Source organism: Glycine soja, chromosome 3 (assembly GCF_004193775.1).
Source record: "Glycine soja cultivar W05 chromosome 3, ASM419377v2, whole genome shotgun sequence".
Lineage (NCBI taxonomy): Eukaryota > Viridiplantae > Streptophyta > Magnoliopsida > Fabales > Fabaceae > Glycine > Glycine soja.
In genome coordinates this window covers 33,677,595-33,690,133 of record NC_041004.1, presented here as the reverse complement: position 1 = coordinate 33,690,133, position 12,539 = coordinate 33,677,595, and the positions used below count along the sequence as shown (strand labels likewise).

The 12,539-nt window shown below is 32.8% G+C and overlaps 3 protein-coding genes across 5 annotated transcripts; 2 read left to right on the top strand and 1 right to left on the bottom strand.

Moving 5' to 3' along the window:
- Window positions 1-706: 706 nt before the first annotated feature.
- Window positions 707-3,587, top strand: LOC114406520 (protein S-acyltransferase 21-like). The gene is made up of 6 exons (XM_028369238.1): window positions 707-797; window positions 1,011-1,125; window positions 1,569-1,709; window positions 1,944-2,072; window positions 2,632-2,712; window positions 2,776-3,587. The coding sequence occupies exons 3-6, from the start codon at window positions 1,590-1,592 to the stop codon at window positions 2,884-2,886; spliced, it is 441 nt and encodes a 146-aa protein (XP_028225039.1). The 5' UTR covers window positions 707-797; window positions 1,011-1,125; window positions 1,569-1,589; the 3' UTR covers window positions 2,887-3,587.
- Window positions 3,588-3,596: 9 nt separating this feature from the next.
- LOC114406519 lies at window positions 3,597-5,746 on the top strand. Of its 3 annotated transcripts, XM_028369236.1 has the most exons (5): window positions 3,597-4,221; window positions 4,338-4,481; window positions 4,599-4,676; window positions 5,145-5,241; window positions 5,520-5,746. In XM_028369236.1, the coding sequence occupies exons 1-5, from the start codon at window positions 4,102-4,104 to the stop codon at window positions 5,579-5,581; spliced, it is 501 nt and encodes a 166-aa protein (XP_028225037.1). In that variant the 5' UTR covers window positions 3,597-4,101; the 3' UTR covers window positions 5,582-5,746. The 3 variants fall into 3 exon arrangements, with proteins under 3 accessions (XP_028225037.1, XP_028225038.1, XP_028225036.1); XM_028369237.1 differs by lacking the exon at window positions 4,599-4,676; XM_028369235.1 differs by lacking the exon at window positions 4,599-4,676 and having other exon boundaries at window positions 3,597-4,481.
- Window positions 5,747-7,955: 2,209 nt separating this feature from the next.
- LOC114406518 (ethylene-responsive transcription factor 1-like) lies at window positions 7,956-8,754 on the bottom strand. The gene has a single exon (XM_028369234.1). It carries the CDS (start codon window positions 8,613-8,615, stop codon window positions 8,037-8,039), a length of 579 nt encoding a protein of 192 aa, XP_028225035.1. The 5' UTR covers window positions 8,616-8,754; the 3' UTR covers window positions 7,956-8,036.
- Window positions 8,755-12,539: the final 3,785 nt, after the last annotated feature.

Below are 12,539 nucleotides of genomic sequence, written 5' to 3'. Positions count from 1 at the left end.
GACATCATCGGAATCCCCACCTCCACCAAAACCCACGACCAAGCCCTCCCCTCGGCATCCTCCACAAAAACCAAATCTAACGAGAGAGCAACCAAACCTGGCTTATAAAACACGGAGAGCCCAAAATCAGTAGTTTTGACCTTAGCACCCTCCTCAACAGTATCAAAGAGAAAGTTCTTAGGCTTGAGGTCCCTATGCATGACCCCAAGCCAGTGGCAAGCCTCCACGAAGGCGGTGTCCTCGTAGGTGTCGTGGATGCGAACGACGTTGGAGTGCTCGGAGAGGTGGTGCATACTTTGTCGTAGTCCTCCTTGCATAGCAATTTCCGCTTCGGGATTGACTTGCAGGTGAAGGGGCATCCCATGGCGTTGTGCGTGCAGAGGAAGGTTGTGCCGAATTGGCCCGTGCCGAGCTTTTAGCTTAGGGTGTAGACCTCGCGGAGATTCTCGATTCGGTATGGAAGTACCCAAGTGGGCTTTGGTGGTAAGGCCGCGGTGGTGCCGGTGGTGGAGTTTGACATTGTGTTCGAGAGAGAGACAGAGTCAGTGTGTGTTAATTGGGAGAAGAAAAAGAAATAAAGGAAGACCCAGACCTGGTATAAGTGTTTAATTTAATTTATGAATGTGAGACTTGCTTTCATGAGAAGGATTATTTGAATTACAGATATCATGCAAGAGGTGTCTCTATCTCTGCTTGGTGAAGAAGTATTTGGAGAAGTCTTCATCTATTGATAGGGTTGAATGGTTCACGTACTCTACAGAATGAGGCCAGAAAACCCCTGCTCGTTGTGTATCCAGGTTTGCACTCTGTGTTAGCTTCGAAATTTAATTCTAATGCCTTTTGAAATAATGCTGATGATGCTAACAACGAAAATAATTGCAGCTGCTAAGCTTATTAAAGTTCCTGGTTTTTTTGTAAGAATTATTCCATCAGCTAAGGCTACTTATTTTATTATGTGGGACTATGGATAATAAAGACTGGTTTGATGAGGTATTGGTGTTTTAAAATAGGTGGTCTCGCACATCACTGATGCTATTAAAGATTGGATTGAGGGTGTTGTGATTCCCGTGGATGGAAAGGAGGGCCCTGCAGATGTTTGTGTGATTGAACTGGCAGGCACTGAGGGTAAATAGTGTACCGTATGGTACTACAAAAGTCTATATGGAAAAGCTTGTGGTTGTTATTTTTTGTAGTTCGTACCCCATTGCCCAGAGGCTCTTCGTTATGCGAAGGTATGGGGGAGGGATGTTGTACGCAGCCTTACCCTTGCATATGCAAAGAGGCTGTTTCCAGATTCGAACCCATGACCAACAAGTCACCAAGGCACAACTTTACCGCTGCACCAGGGCTCACCCTCCTTGTTATTTTTTGTAGTTAATACAATAAAATATATAACTAATTTTGATGGCTGGAATTCTTTGCATCCTTCCTTATGCCCTTATGTAGTTAATTCATTTTCAAGCCTACAACTGTAAAGCCATAAATTTCAAGTCTGCAACTGCAAAGCCATAAAACACTTAAGTTCCCTGCTGATTATAAAAAAAATCATTATTTTTAAAATTTGTCAGGTGCGTTACAAAACAGTCTGCATGGAAGTGTATGGGAGAATAGTAGGTGATCAGAATGTGGTATCTTCAACTCAGGGAACCAGATCAAAGAGGAAAATGAAAAACTCTGGGAGACAATGTATCCCAGTGAGCCTAGTTTGGGTAAGTTTTTATATTAATATGGAATAAATCAATGTCACTTTTTTAAATCAATAAAGAAGAATTACATCACGTTTGTGTGTCTTATGGCAGTGAGCCTAGTTTGGGTAAGTTGCATAAAGTTCATCTTGAATCTAGTTCCTTGTCCCTCCTCTGGTCCTTCAGTTTCACAGAGAAAATTCCTTCCAGATTAGAATTTTTTGTATTTTTCTTACTTAATGCTGACACATGTCACAGCTTATAATTGAATGTGGAGTTGGGATTGCAGTACTTGTCAGATGCTTCGTTCATAAGAAAGGTACAGAGAATCAGATAGCTGAAAAACTTGGAGCTGGTTTCTCTCGAGTCCCATTTGCTATTATTGTGGTACATTCACTCTTTTTCTTTCAGATTTTTATTCTCCGTTTTTATATAGGATAAACTGAAATAAACTTTACCTGACAAATGCTACTTTTGTATATGCTATGAGTTCTGTTTGCAGGAATGGCGCATAATGAGCTATGAGCCTTGTATGGGTTTTCAATAGACTTTTTCATTTGCATCTTCTATTGGTGCACATCTCATGTTAACTTAAAATGATGGATTCTTTCTACTGATGGGACCCCTTATTTGGCTTGAAATGTCAAAATATGCATTGATATAAAACATTCAATTCAATCTCATACACACTTTTTCTTAAAAAAATTAGTTCTTTTGTTGTTGGTTAGTGATCCTGATTGGAAAATTTATTGGTTGTGTTTGCCAAAAATTATTCAACATAAACTTAAAGTAATTATCATTATCCAATCTTTGAACATCATTAACTATTTGAGTGGTTAATTGTTCCTAAGTGATAATGTTCTTTACCAAGAATTTCTTTCTTGTTATTTTCGCTTCAATAAAGTATGAATTGCTATTTTTCACATAATATTCAATCCTTTAACAGACCATATGCACAACAGTTTCATTCCTTGCAATTGTACCTTTGGGAGAATTATTCTTTTTCCATATGATCCTGATACGAAAGGTATATTCATGAACTTTTCCTCCTATTGACATGTATATTCTAAGCTGTCTTTTTCTTTTACAGGGTATCACAACTTACGACTATGTTTGGGAGAATTATCTTTCCTTGGAAGGTTGTTTCTGCTCTGGTATTGAAAATTTTCCCTTGTCAGGCAAGTTGACCTTGTTAAACTAAATGAGCTATAGGCAGATGAGCTCTTACATGAAGTTTAAATGATGTGAACATTAGATAGAAAATTTCACAATGTGAAGAAGGATCTGCCTGTTCTTATTTAATTTGTTTTACTGATCTTCATTTAACCTTTGTCCCATGATGTTTTTTAGATCAACATAAACCAATTATATTTGTATTACCTAATACTATAATTTTTAACAAATTAAATAAACCTTTGATAGGTGATTGCTACTCTTATGAGTAACAACTTTTTCTTAAACGCCAATGTGATTCTAATTCCCTGGTATCATATCTAAAAAATTCTCTTTATAATTTATTTTTACATCAAGTTAATATAATCATATAGGAAAAATAATGATATTTGCTTGATGCTGAAAAGGCATTATTGTACATGGATGGTGTAGCTTATATATTAGTGCAGTAGTAGTACTTTCAAATAATAAAAAAAAAAAAAAAAAAAACAAAATCTCTAGTAGTGCCTAGGCATATATTTATTATACACTAGCTAGGTGCAGAGGAATTAATGCATACACACAACGTAAAGCAAAAGGTTTGGCACCTCTTATTTTTATCTCTACACCTAGCAAAAGGATTTATTTTTTCTATTTAAATATTATGATTGAATTCTCATTAAGTCACTGATATTTTTTTAAATATGATTGTTATTTAATGAAATTAGGAAATTAAAATTAAGCACAAAGCTTAATATTCAGTTTTTTTAAAACTTTTAGTTTTTTTTTTCTAATAATAATGTGAATATTTGTATTTCCTGTATCACCCGTTTGTTTCTATTTTAGAATAAAATAGAAGACGTATGGTTGCCTAATTAATGTATATAATTTGTTTATAGGTTTTTTTTATCCAAATAAAAATTATAATGAAAAATTTCAAAAATAATATTTGTTTCAAGAGTTTAACTCATTCATACATGATTTCAAATAAAAAAAAAATTTAACTCATGGTTTGTGACATGAATTTGTGACATAAATTGAGTAGCAATTCTACTTAAATTATTTGTTATCTAAACCTTTTGTGCATGAAGTTTCTTTTTTGATAAAAATAAATTAAGTATTGATGATGGAGAAGTCTTTCATTGGAGCAAGTTATATATAGTTTTATTTTATGTTAGTAGTATATTAGTATATATCAATCTAAAGTGGTTCAGCTGCCTCTAAAGTTGTTTTAGCTGCTTCTAAAGTGGCAAGCAGCGTGCCTATGCCTGACATTACTAAAAAGGAGACAGGTTTCTCAGAGGCTAAAGCATTCAAGCATGTTAAGGCCTTATCTCAGATACCCTCTCCTCCTTTTTCTTCTGACCAGAGTCCTCTCATTCAGGTACCTTGGGGAGTAAAACAAAAAATAAGGCTAATGTATCATAAGATATGTCTTTGTTTTGGAATTGGCATTGAATTTGAAATAATGAGTGTGGCCACTAATAAAGCTTCTTTCAGGGTGATAAAGTTACAGGGACAAGTGGTCATTTTGAGAAAATGCTTTCATCTGTTGCACCTGATAAGCATACTTGTACATCGGGCAACTCAAAGAACTGGATGGTGTTGTCAATTTCAGGGGATAAGCCTACTCCTAGATCCTATGTATGTAAATTTGTGATTCTTGTTATATTTTACATTTGTTCCTGAGTCTTTTTCTAGAAGTTTTATGACTTCTAAGCAATTTTGGCAAATGACTTAACTATCACTATTTGTGAATAGCATGCTACAGTTGTTATTCATAATAAGATGATAGTGGTTGGTGGTGAATTCGGGAGTGGATTGTTAGACGACGTGCAGGTGAGGGGACATTTCTTTGTTTTGGAATTGCAAGATTTATGAGAGGGAGATTGTTGGATCATCATACAAACTGCGATCTATACAATTTAGTGAAAAAGCACTCCTGAGATTTCATATTTACATACACATTTCAGAATTAGTTATATTTTACTTTTGCAAGAGTAAATACTAATGCAATTCCCCAAGTACAAGAAAACATAAGCAGAGTATAAGTAGAACTACTGATATATTGATCTAAGTTCTGAAGTGTGACTGCTATTTACTGAATAGGCTTATGATGGAGATAAGACACACTAACAGTTTTGTTCCTCTCAATATAGACCTTAGATTTAAACTATAATTGTTTCCCTCAAAAGACGATAGTGACTATCACCCTTAGAATAATCAAATGATGATGGTTCCTTGTTTTGTTTATTAAAACATGTATTATATAATTAGGGGGCCTGATTTTTACTACCAAAATTTCAGGTGCCTTTGGAGGGTTTTAGCGCTCTTCAAGGAATTTCAGGTGCCCAGAGGTTTCAGATACATAAGGCATATGAGAGTTTTGATCACTTATCTTCAAGTAAGTAAAACAGAGTCTTTTTTATGCAATTTCAATCAATTAGATTTTCCAGATTATCCATCTAAACAACATTTGGAAGGGAGGTTACTGCTTGCCATTCATGAAGCAAATGAGAGATTCGGATTTGGTTAAGTTTTTTTTGGGGGGGGGGGGGGGGTGGGGAACAGACCCTGCAAGTGACAAAATTTTTTGTTCACCCTCATCTTCTTCACATATGTAATAGCTTTGTCCTTGTTCATGCTGCGAAATTGTTCTAATTGTCTTTTTGATTTTTGTAGTATGGTCATTTGATACATATACAGAGTGTTGGTCACCCATGGAAACAAAGGTAGAAAGTTGATCTTGGAGATTTTCCATATTAGGAATCCAAATATTAGGGCATATGCTACTGAATTGGCATTCTTTCTTATATGTAATTATAAAACCTAATTCAATTATAAAGTAAGTCTCATACACATTAGGTTCAATTATATTTGCATTGTTATTGCCATTCAGGAACAAAAAGGAAAAAAAATTAAAAAAATTAAGCATTCTACATCGGTTATTAGGAAAACCGATGTAGGATGTTTCACCATGGGTAGCATTCTACGACATTTCGCGGCCACGACCGATGTAGAATTTTGGACATTCTACATCAGTTATTAGGACAACCGATGTAGAATATTTTACCATGATCGAGTACCATTCTACGACGTTTCTCGACCAAGACCGATGTAGAATTCTGGATATTCTACATCGGTTATTAAGACAACCGATGTAGAATGGTCAGAATTCTAAGACGGGTATCCCTTGAGACCTGTCTTTGAACCGCGACATTCTAAGACGGTCGAGCAACCGATGTAGAAAGACGCGTGTGTTTCAACGACGCCGGCTACAATGACGCGTGATAACCGATGTAGAAAGACGCTTTTAACCGATGTAAAAAGATAATTTTCTAGTAGTGTGGATTCACATCGAACCTATCTTATTTAATAAATAAATCATTCTATTTTTTTCTAAAAGTTTAAAAACCCAAAATTAAATCCAGGCTGTAAGAAATGGCTAACCTTTTTTTTTTCTTGGCAAAATTGTTATGAACAAATCTGCAATTGTTTGATAAAAGTCCTTCAAAATTAAAGAACTGAAAAATAGAGACCAAGCTAAGAAAGTTGAGAATCCTCTATTTATTGAATGAATTAAAAATGTACAACAATGTCTACATGGAACTCCTATGTATCTATTTATATACATCAGTCATAGCTTGGTTACAACTCAAACTATGACTGACAACACTAATGGGACACGTGTAACATCTATTGTGACTAAAGTCTAAGTCACTTATCTAACACCAATCAATTGACTTATTATTAAGCAAATCAGCTAGCTTCTTCCTTTTCTTTGACCCTTGTGGCTGTGAGCTATCTTCCGTTGTCGGCAAAGGTGGCAAACATGGCTCCGGCGAGTTTAGGTTCATATTATAAGCTATACTCCGACTATATTTGTTGTTGATATAAAGTTTTTACTGCTCAATTTCTTAATTTAAAAGATTGGCAAAATTTGACAGTGGAGGAAAAATATCTACTTCAATAACCACTGGTGTAACTTTAAAAAAAGTGGAGTTAACTATTAAGGGCAAGATTGAACACCTTTTGATTCGTTTCACATATTTGGTCAAATTAAAAGATTTAGAGAATTTAGTAAGATAACCCAAATATAGTACTAAGCACGTTTGAGCTATATCAATTGATTTGTTCGTCAATAGTCATCAATGACCAATGATCAGACTCACTTTATTACTTTTTTTTTTCTGAACATTTAATTTAGAAAGAGGGAAAACTAGTGCTCCAATGTTTATGGCAGAAAAAATGTTAAGCATTGAAATTCAAAGACCAAGGCAAGCCTCCAGAATACAGACGGAGGAAGAAGCTTAAGACACTGGGGGAAGGAATTTCCTTATCATTTTTTACATATCCTTCTGTTAATACACCTCCAATATATATAGTCATATGCTTTTGCTACAAGACAAAAGCTAATAACAGAATCTCTAAAGCACTAATAGAGAGCACTATAGGACTAACAGAATTACAAATGCATAGAGCACTATTGCTCATAACAGAATAGAGCACTACTGCAGAAACCACTATCGAAATTGGTGCCAAAATCACTAAACATAATCTTTCAAGTGTTGAGTCATTATCTTCCTCTTCCTATCAAAAAACTTACCAGCAACTTATAGAAATATTTTTGTTTATCTCATTTAAAAAGACAAGTGTAAGATCAAACTGCATTGAATTACCTGTCTTGTTTAATAAATAAATCATACTAATATTTTTCTAAGAGTTTAGAAACCCAAACCAAAAGGCAATGAAAAATGGATTATAAAATAGCAACAATGACAAAAATTAATTAAATTATTTTTTGTACAAAATTAGAGGAGGAAAATTTTTCGCGCGTTTTTCATGTTCAAGCCAAAATATCTACTTCAATGGCAATTACATACTAACCACTGATGTAAGTTATAAAAAAGAAAAAGGAAAAAAGTCGAATTAACAGTTAAGAGCATGATGGAGCTCTTTCAGATTCGTTTCACGTATTCGCTCAAACCGAAATATAGTTGGTATAAAACTCGTTTGAACTAATTATATGAATTTGTTCATCAATAATCATCCATCAATGAAACAATGACAATTATACTAATATTTTTCTAAAAGTTAAGAACAAATCCCTGAATTTAAGGCAATATAATTAAAATGGTTCATGTTTATTTTATTTTATTCTCTTTTAAACACATTGACAGATGATTAATTTGCTTCATTTCAATTTAAACTCATACTTTGGCTTCTGTTCTTGGCTAACCTATTAAGTAAATCAGCTAGGTTCCTCCTTTTCTTCAACCCTTGTGGCTGTGAGCTATCTTCGGTCACCGGCGGCGGGGAAGGCAGGAAACAAGGCTCTGGCGAGTTCGGCTTCCGTGCGGCCACCACACTCACTCTCTCAGGCGGCGCGTGAGATCCAATTAGGTGTGGAAAATTCAACTTTGCTTTACTACCTCTCATCTTGAAACAAGCTCTATCATAAGCTAAACCAGCTTCCTCTTCAGTCTCATACGTCCCGAGCCAAACCCTTCCATTCTTCTTCTTTGGATCCCATATCTCCGCCGCGAACTTCCCCCACGGCCGCCTTCTCACGCCCCTGAAGCGCTTCCATTTCCGAGGCGCGTACACCTCACGCGCTACCAAAGGCGCTTCCGTGTCGCATGCAAATAATTGAATCACGTCATCGATATGAGTAGGGTTTTGAAACGGATTATTGTTTGGGTGGTCGGAAACATTCATGAGAGTGTGGGAATCATGTTCAAGCTCGTACGATTGTACACAAGAAACATCATTGGTCATGTTTTGGAAGATAATGGTGATGGTACTGTTTTTCTTTTTTTTACCTCGTATGTATGTGTGTTTCTTAGGAGTTAGCTTCGCGGTTTTCGGAAGCAAATGAGTCTGTGTGCTCGAAGAATAATAATGCGTTGTATTTATAGTTAATATACCACTTGGTTTTTCGGTGGTTTTGGGACTGTTTAGGTTAACGAATGACGGTATTCCTCACATATGCTTTTTATACATTATTTTTATGTTGTTTTCTAAATAGTCCTAGATAAGTATTGACTCTGGTAGTAATTATAAGTAAAAAAAAAAATACATATTTTATATCAATTAAAAAAATTAGGTAACTTCGTTAAATTATATTATTTTTAATTGAAAAATAAATATCATTTTTAAACTATATATCATTCATTAAAATTTAATATTAAACATAAAATATTTTTTTAACTTTATTAAATAAAAGATATTTTGGAGAGTCTTATTAAATAAAGATAAACATAGCTAATTAAAATTTATTTATATTTAAAATATAGAAGATAAGAAATTTTTGTTGCTGTGAGATCGGAGAGAGTAGTTATTAATTAAATATTCAAAAGGAAAATTTACAATTAAATGGTCTTACACACACAATCCTGAAAGAGAGTTTTATCACTTATAAAAATTGTACCTAACCTAAGTAAATTTGTCTTTCAATTTCATGAAATACCTATCTTGTCTCCCATAATTAAAATCTTTAACACTTTTTAAGATTAAATATGATCTAAGTATTTTGGTTTAAGAACATCGTATTCGCTGTAGAACTATTTTTGTATAAATGGTATATTTGGTGTCGTAACTAGCTTTTATCTTTCAGAAGGAATTTACAGAATTTTTTTAAATATTTTTTAATATTATGAATATTTAAAATAATTAAAAGTGAAAATTTTTATTGAAAATTATTTAATTTTTATTTGAAAAAGTATTTACGTACTAATAATTTTTCTTTACCAAATTACCACTTATAGTTAATATACCAATTAGTTTTATACTCCAAATTACCAAAAAAAGTATTAATAAATAATTTCAAGAAAACTATTTACTTTTAATAAATTAAAAATAATTTTAAGAATAGATTTCAACCAAAATCGTTTAGTTTTAGAAATTTTTTTAATCAATGAAATATATATTAAAAGATTTTAAACAAATTTTTTATCCTTTACTAAAAAAATATTTTAAAATAATAATTGATGATATTTTTCAACATCAAATTTAACGATTTACTAAAAAGTATTTTTTTATCTTAATAGTGATTAACCAACAGATATTAAGTCTAGTCAACAGGGTTATAGTCCTGTACAGTATGGTGATTCGAATTTTCATGTTCTAGAAGCCTCTAGTTTTCGAATTATATTGTTTTTGTTTATTCGAAGGATGGGTAGTTTCTTAGATGCTTCAGTGAATAATTTGGAGTGCAATTCACACTTGAGCTGCCAATAGCTTGTTTTCATTAACCACTTTCTTTTCATTGACAAATAAAAATTCCAAAAGTGTACAATAAGGAATTGTTGATACATATTATGAAAGCGTTACGTCATTAATAAAATAGATAAATTATATGAGATATTAAATGATAAATATAGTATAAATTTTAAAAAATCAAGTTAATTAAATTTATTTTAACAATTAAAATATTTTTTTAATTTTTGTTTCACCCTCATTTTTTATTCTTGGAATTAAACGTTTATTTCAAGACTTTTTATTTATTCTTCACGATAGTCTTTGTCGTCCTTGTCCTTCCATGAAAGATAATTTTTAATTCTTTCATTTTTCAATTTTAAACAGATGAATAAACACAATATTGTGCACAGTATACATTCTCTGATTTTTTTTTATTTTTATAAAATGCATGTATATCTTACTTGAGATTATCATTTTTTTTGTATAAGATGTAATTTTTTTATCACCATAACATTGGTACAAATTATCTATCAATTTCATATTTTTACTATGATTAATTTTCATCAAAAAATCTGACTGATCAACTTTAATAGAATTTTCTTTTTTAACCACAATTTATTTGTTTATAAAACTCTCAAACCCGAAACTGTAATTAAGAGAAGTGAATCCACACCACTCATGCCAATTATTGGTAAAGATCATCTTATTTTAGTTGTCTGTGTTAGTAATGGATAATAAAACTGTTTTTTTTTTTAAAGAAGACAGTAAAACTTTTTTCTCTTTATTGAATGCAATATTTATATATTTAAAGTTTAAACTCAAAATTATTAATTAAATTAGAACAATTTTATGGCGTCTGATCTACATTGTGGGCGGTGGATTAGAATATTTAAGAAGTGAAAGATTTGAAACGTAACAATATGATCCGAGAAACATCCACATGAACTTCGTTTTTTATATTTTACGTTTCAAATTAATCTATCCAATTATTTGAGTCGAATGTCTAATTCTCAGAAATTTTCACGTTTTAAGCAATAACTACGCAGCACGGGACCTAATTCTTGCGTGTAAAAGTCGTGTGATCAAGCATATTTAATTATTTACCATGCCAGTAAAAAAAGAGGCATATGTACCATGAGACAAATTAATTACTATAAAAATATACTTTTTGTAACTCATCAAGCTGTTTGTTTTTTCTACGCTAATCACTCCTAATTTCCATGATATGGCAATTTCAACGTCTCTCAATGCATAAAAATGATATAGAGAACGAGGTCACGGCAATGTGGAATAATGGAAGGAACGTAGAAAACAATGGCATGCCTCTCATTTTAGTTTTAGCTTTTAACTGAGGATAGTAAATGCCAGCGTCCTTGGGAGACAACGGAGCGTCATTTGCGAATAGAAAATAGATTATATATATATATATATAACAAAAAGATTATTTTTTAAGAAATTAACTTCATTTCTTTATTTAATTAGTCGTTCTAATAGTAGTACCATATTTTTATTCATTCCATATAGTGTATTGTTTTTATTATATATTAATAATTTCATTTATAATATGAGATCTATTAATTTTTCATAGTCTATGTAAGAATAAATCCATGCTTAAAGTCTTTTTGAAAAGGATTTGTGAGTATTGAATTAATTTTAATTAAGAGAGAGAAAATTTACTTCAATAATATGACAAAGGATGGTGTAACACCTATTCGGGCATGCTTTGTTTTATGTCAATGGAAACTAAATTCATTTCCGTAATATGTTTGGTTAATCTTAAAAGTTCGTCTACAATGAAATTTTATTTGGAAATACAGTTTTGTGGAAGTAAGACTTTGGTTGCTTATGCAAACTCAAATTGCAAATTTAAGTTAAATCCAAACTTAAGTTTGCAAACTTTAATACAAACATGTATTTATTAATAGGGGGCCTACCATTAACCGTTACTTTGATTCGTTAGATTAATTTAATTTCATAGATCATATCCTACAATCATCCACACCATATTACCTCTCACAAGTCTTTTCCCCAGTTAACCATATCCTTGATCATTGTTCGTTGTCGCATGCCAATGATGCTTAACACTGAAAATAAGTTTTTTGGTGTCCAGCAAAGACCATGGTGAAATGGGCATCAAAGATTCAAGATTCGACTAGAAAGGTGCACCTTTAGAGAATGGTGTGGCTGAGGAGCTCGACGTTGACCGTTCTCATGTTAGTTTGAAAGTTGCAATCGGAATAAGATGCACTAACAGATTTAGCAACTGAAGTCGATGGTGTGTGTGAAGAACCACTTCAAATTGAGACACTGCCCAATGATGTACTCATGAGATTGGTGCGACAACAAGCACTTATCAGTGCTCTCAAATTAGAGATGCCACACGAAATAGTACTATGGAGGAGAGGCCAAGTGGAAGTGCATGTGCTGACTGCGTTCTCAGGAAAAGACAAGTTGTTCGACCACATTGCGCCATTTGAGGGCCATAATATTGCTTGGATGAAG

Coding starts and splice junctions, on each gene's coding strand:
- LOC114406520 (XM_028369238.1), top strand. CDS start 1,590: ATGGAAGTGTATGGGAGAATAGTAGGTGATCAGAATGTGGTATCTTCA. Junction 1,710..1,943: donor TCCCAGTGAGCCTAGTTTGG/GTAAGTTTTTAT, acceptor CACATGTCACAG/CTTATAATTGAATGTGGAGT. Junction 2,713..2,775: donor ATATGATCCTGATACGAAAG/GTATATTCATGA, acceptor TTTCTTTTACAG/GGTATCACAACTTACGACTA.
- LOC114406519 (XM_028369235.1), top strand. CDS start 4,102: ATGCCTGACATTACTAAAAAGGAGACAGGTTTCTCAGAGGCTAAAGCA. Junction 4,482..5,144: donor AGCCTACTCCTAGATCCTAT/GTATGTAAATTT, acceptor CCAAAATTTCAG/GTGCCTTTGGAGGGTTTTAG. Junction 5,242..5,519: donor TTTTGATCACTTATCTTCAA/GTAAGTAAAACA, acceptor TGATTTTTGTAG/TATGGTCATTTGATACATAT.
- LOC114406518 (XM_028369234.1), bottom strand. CDS start 8,615: ATGACCAATGATGTTTCTTGTGTACAATCGTACGAGCTTGAACATGAT.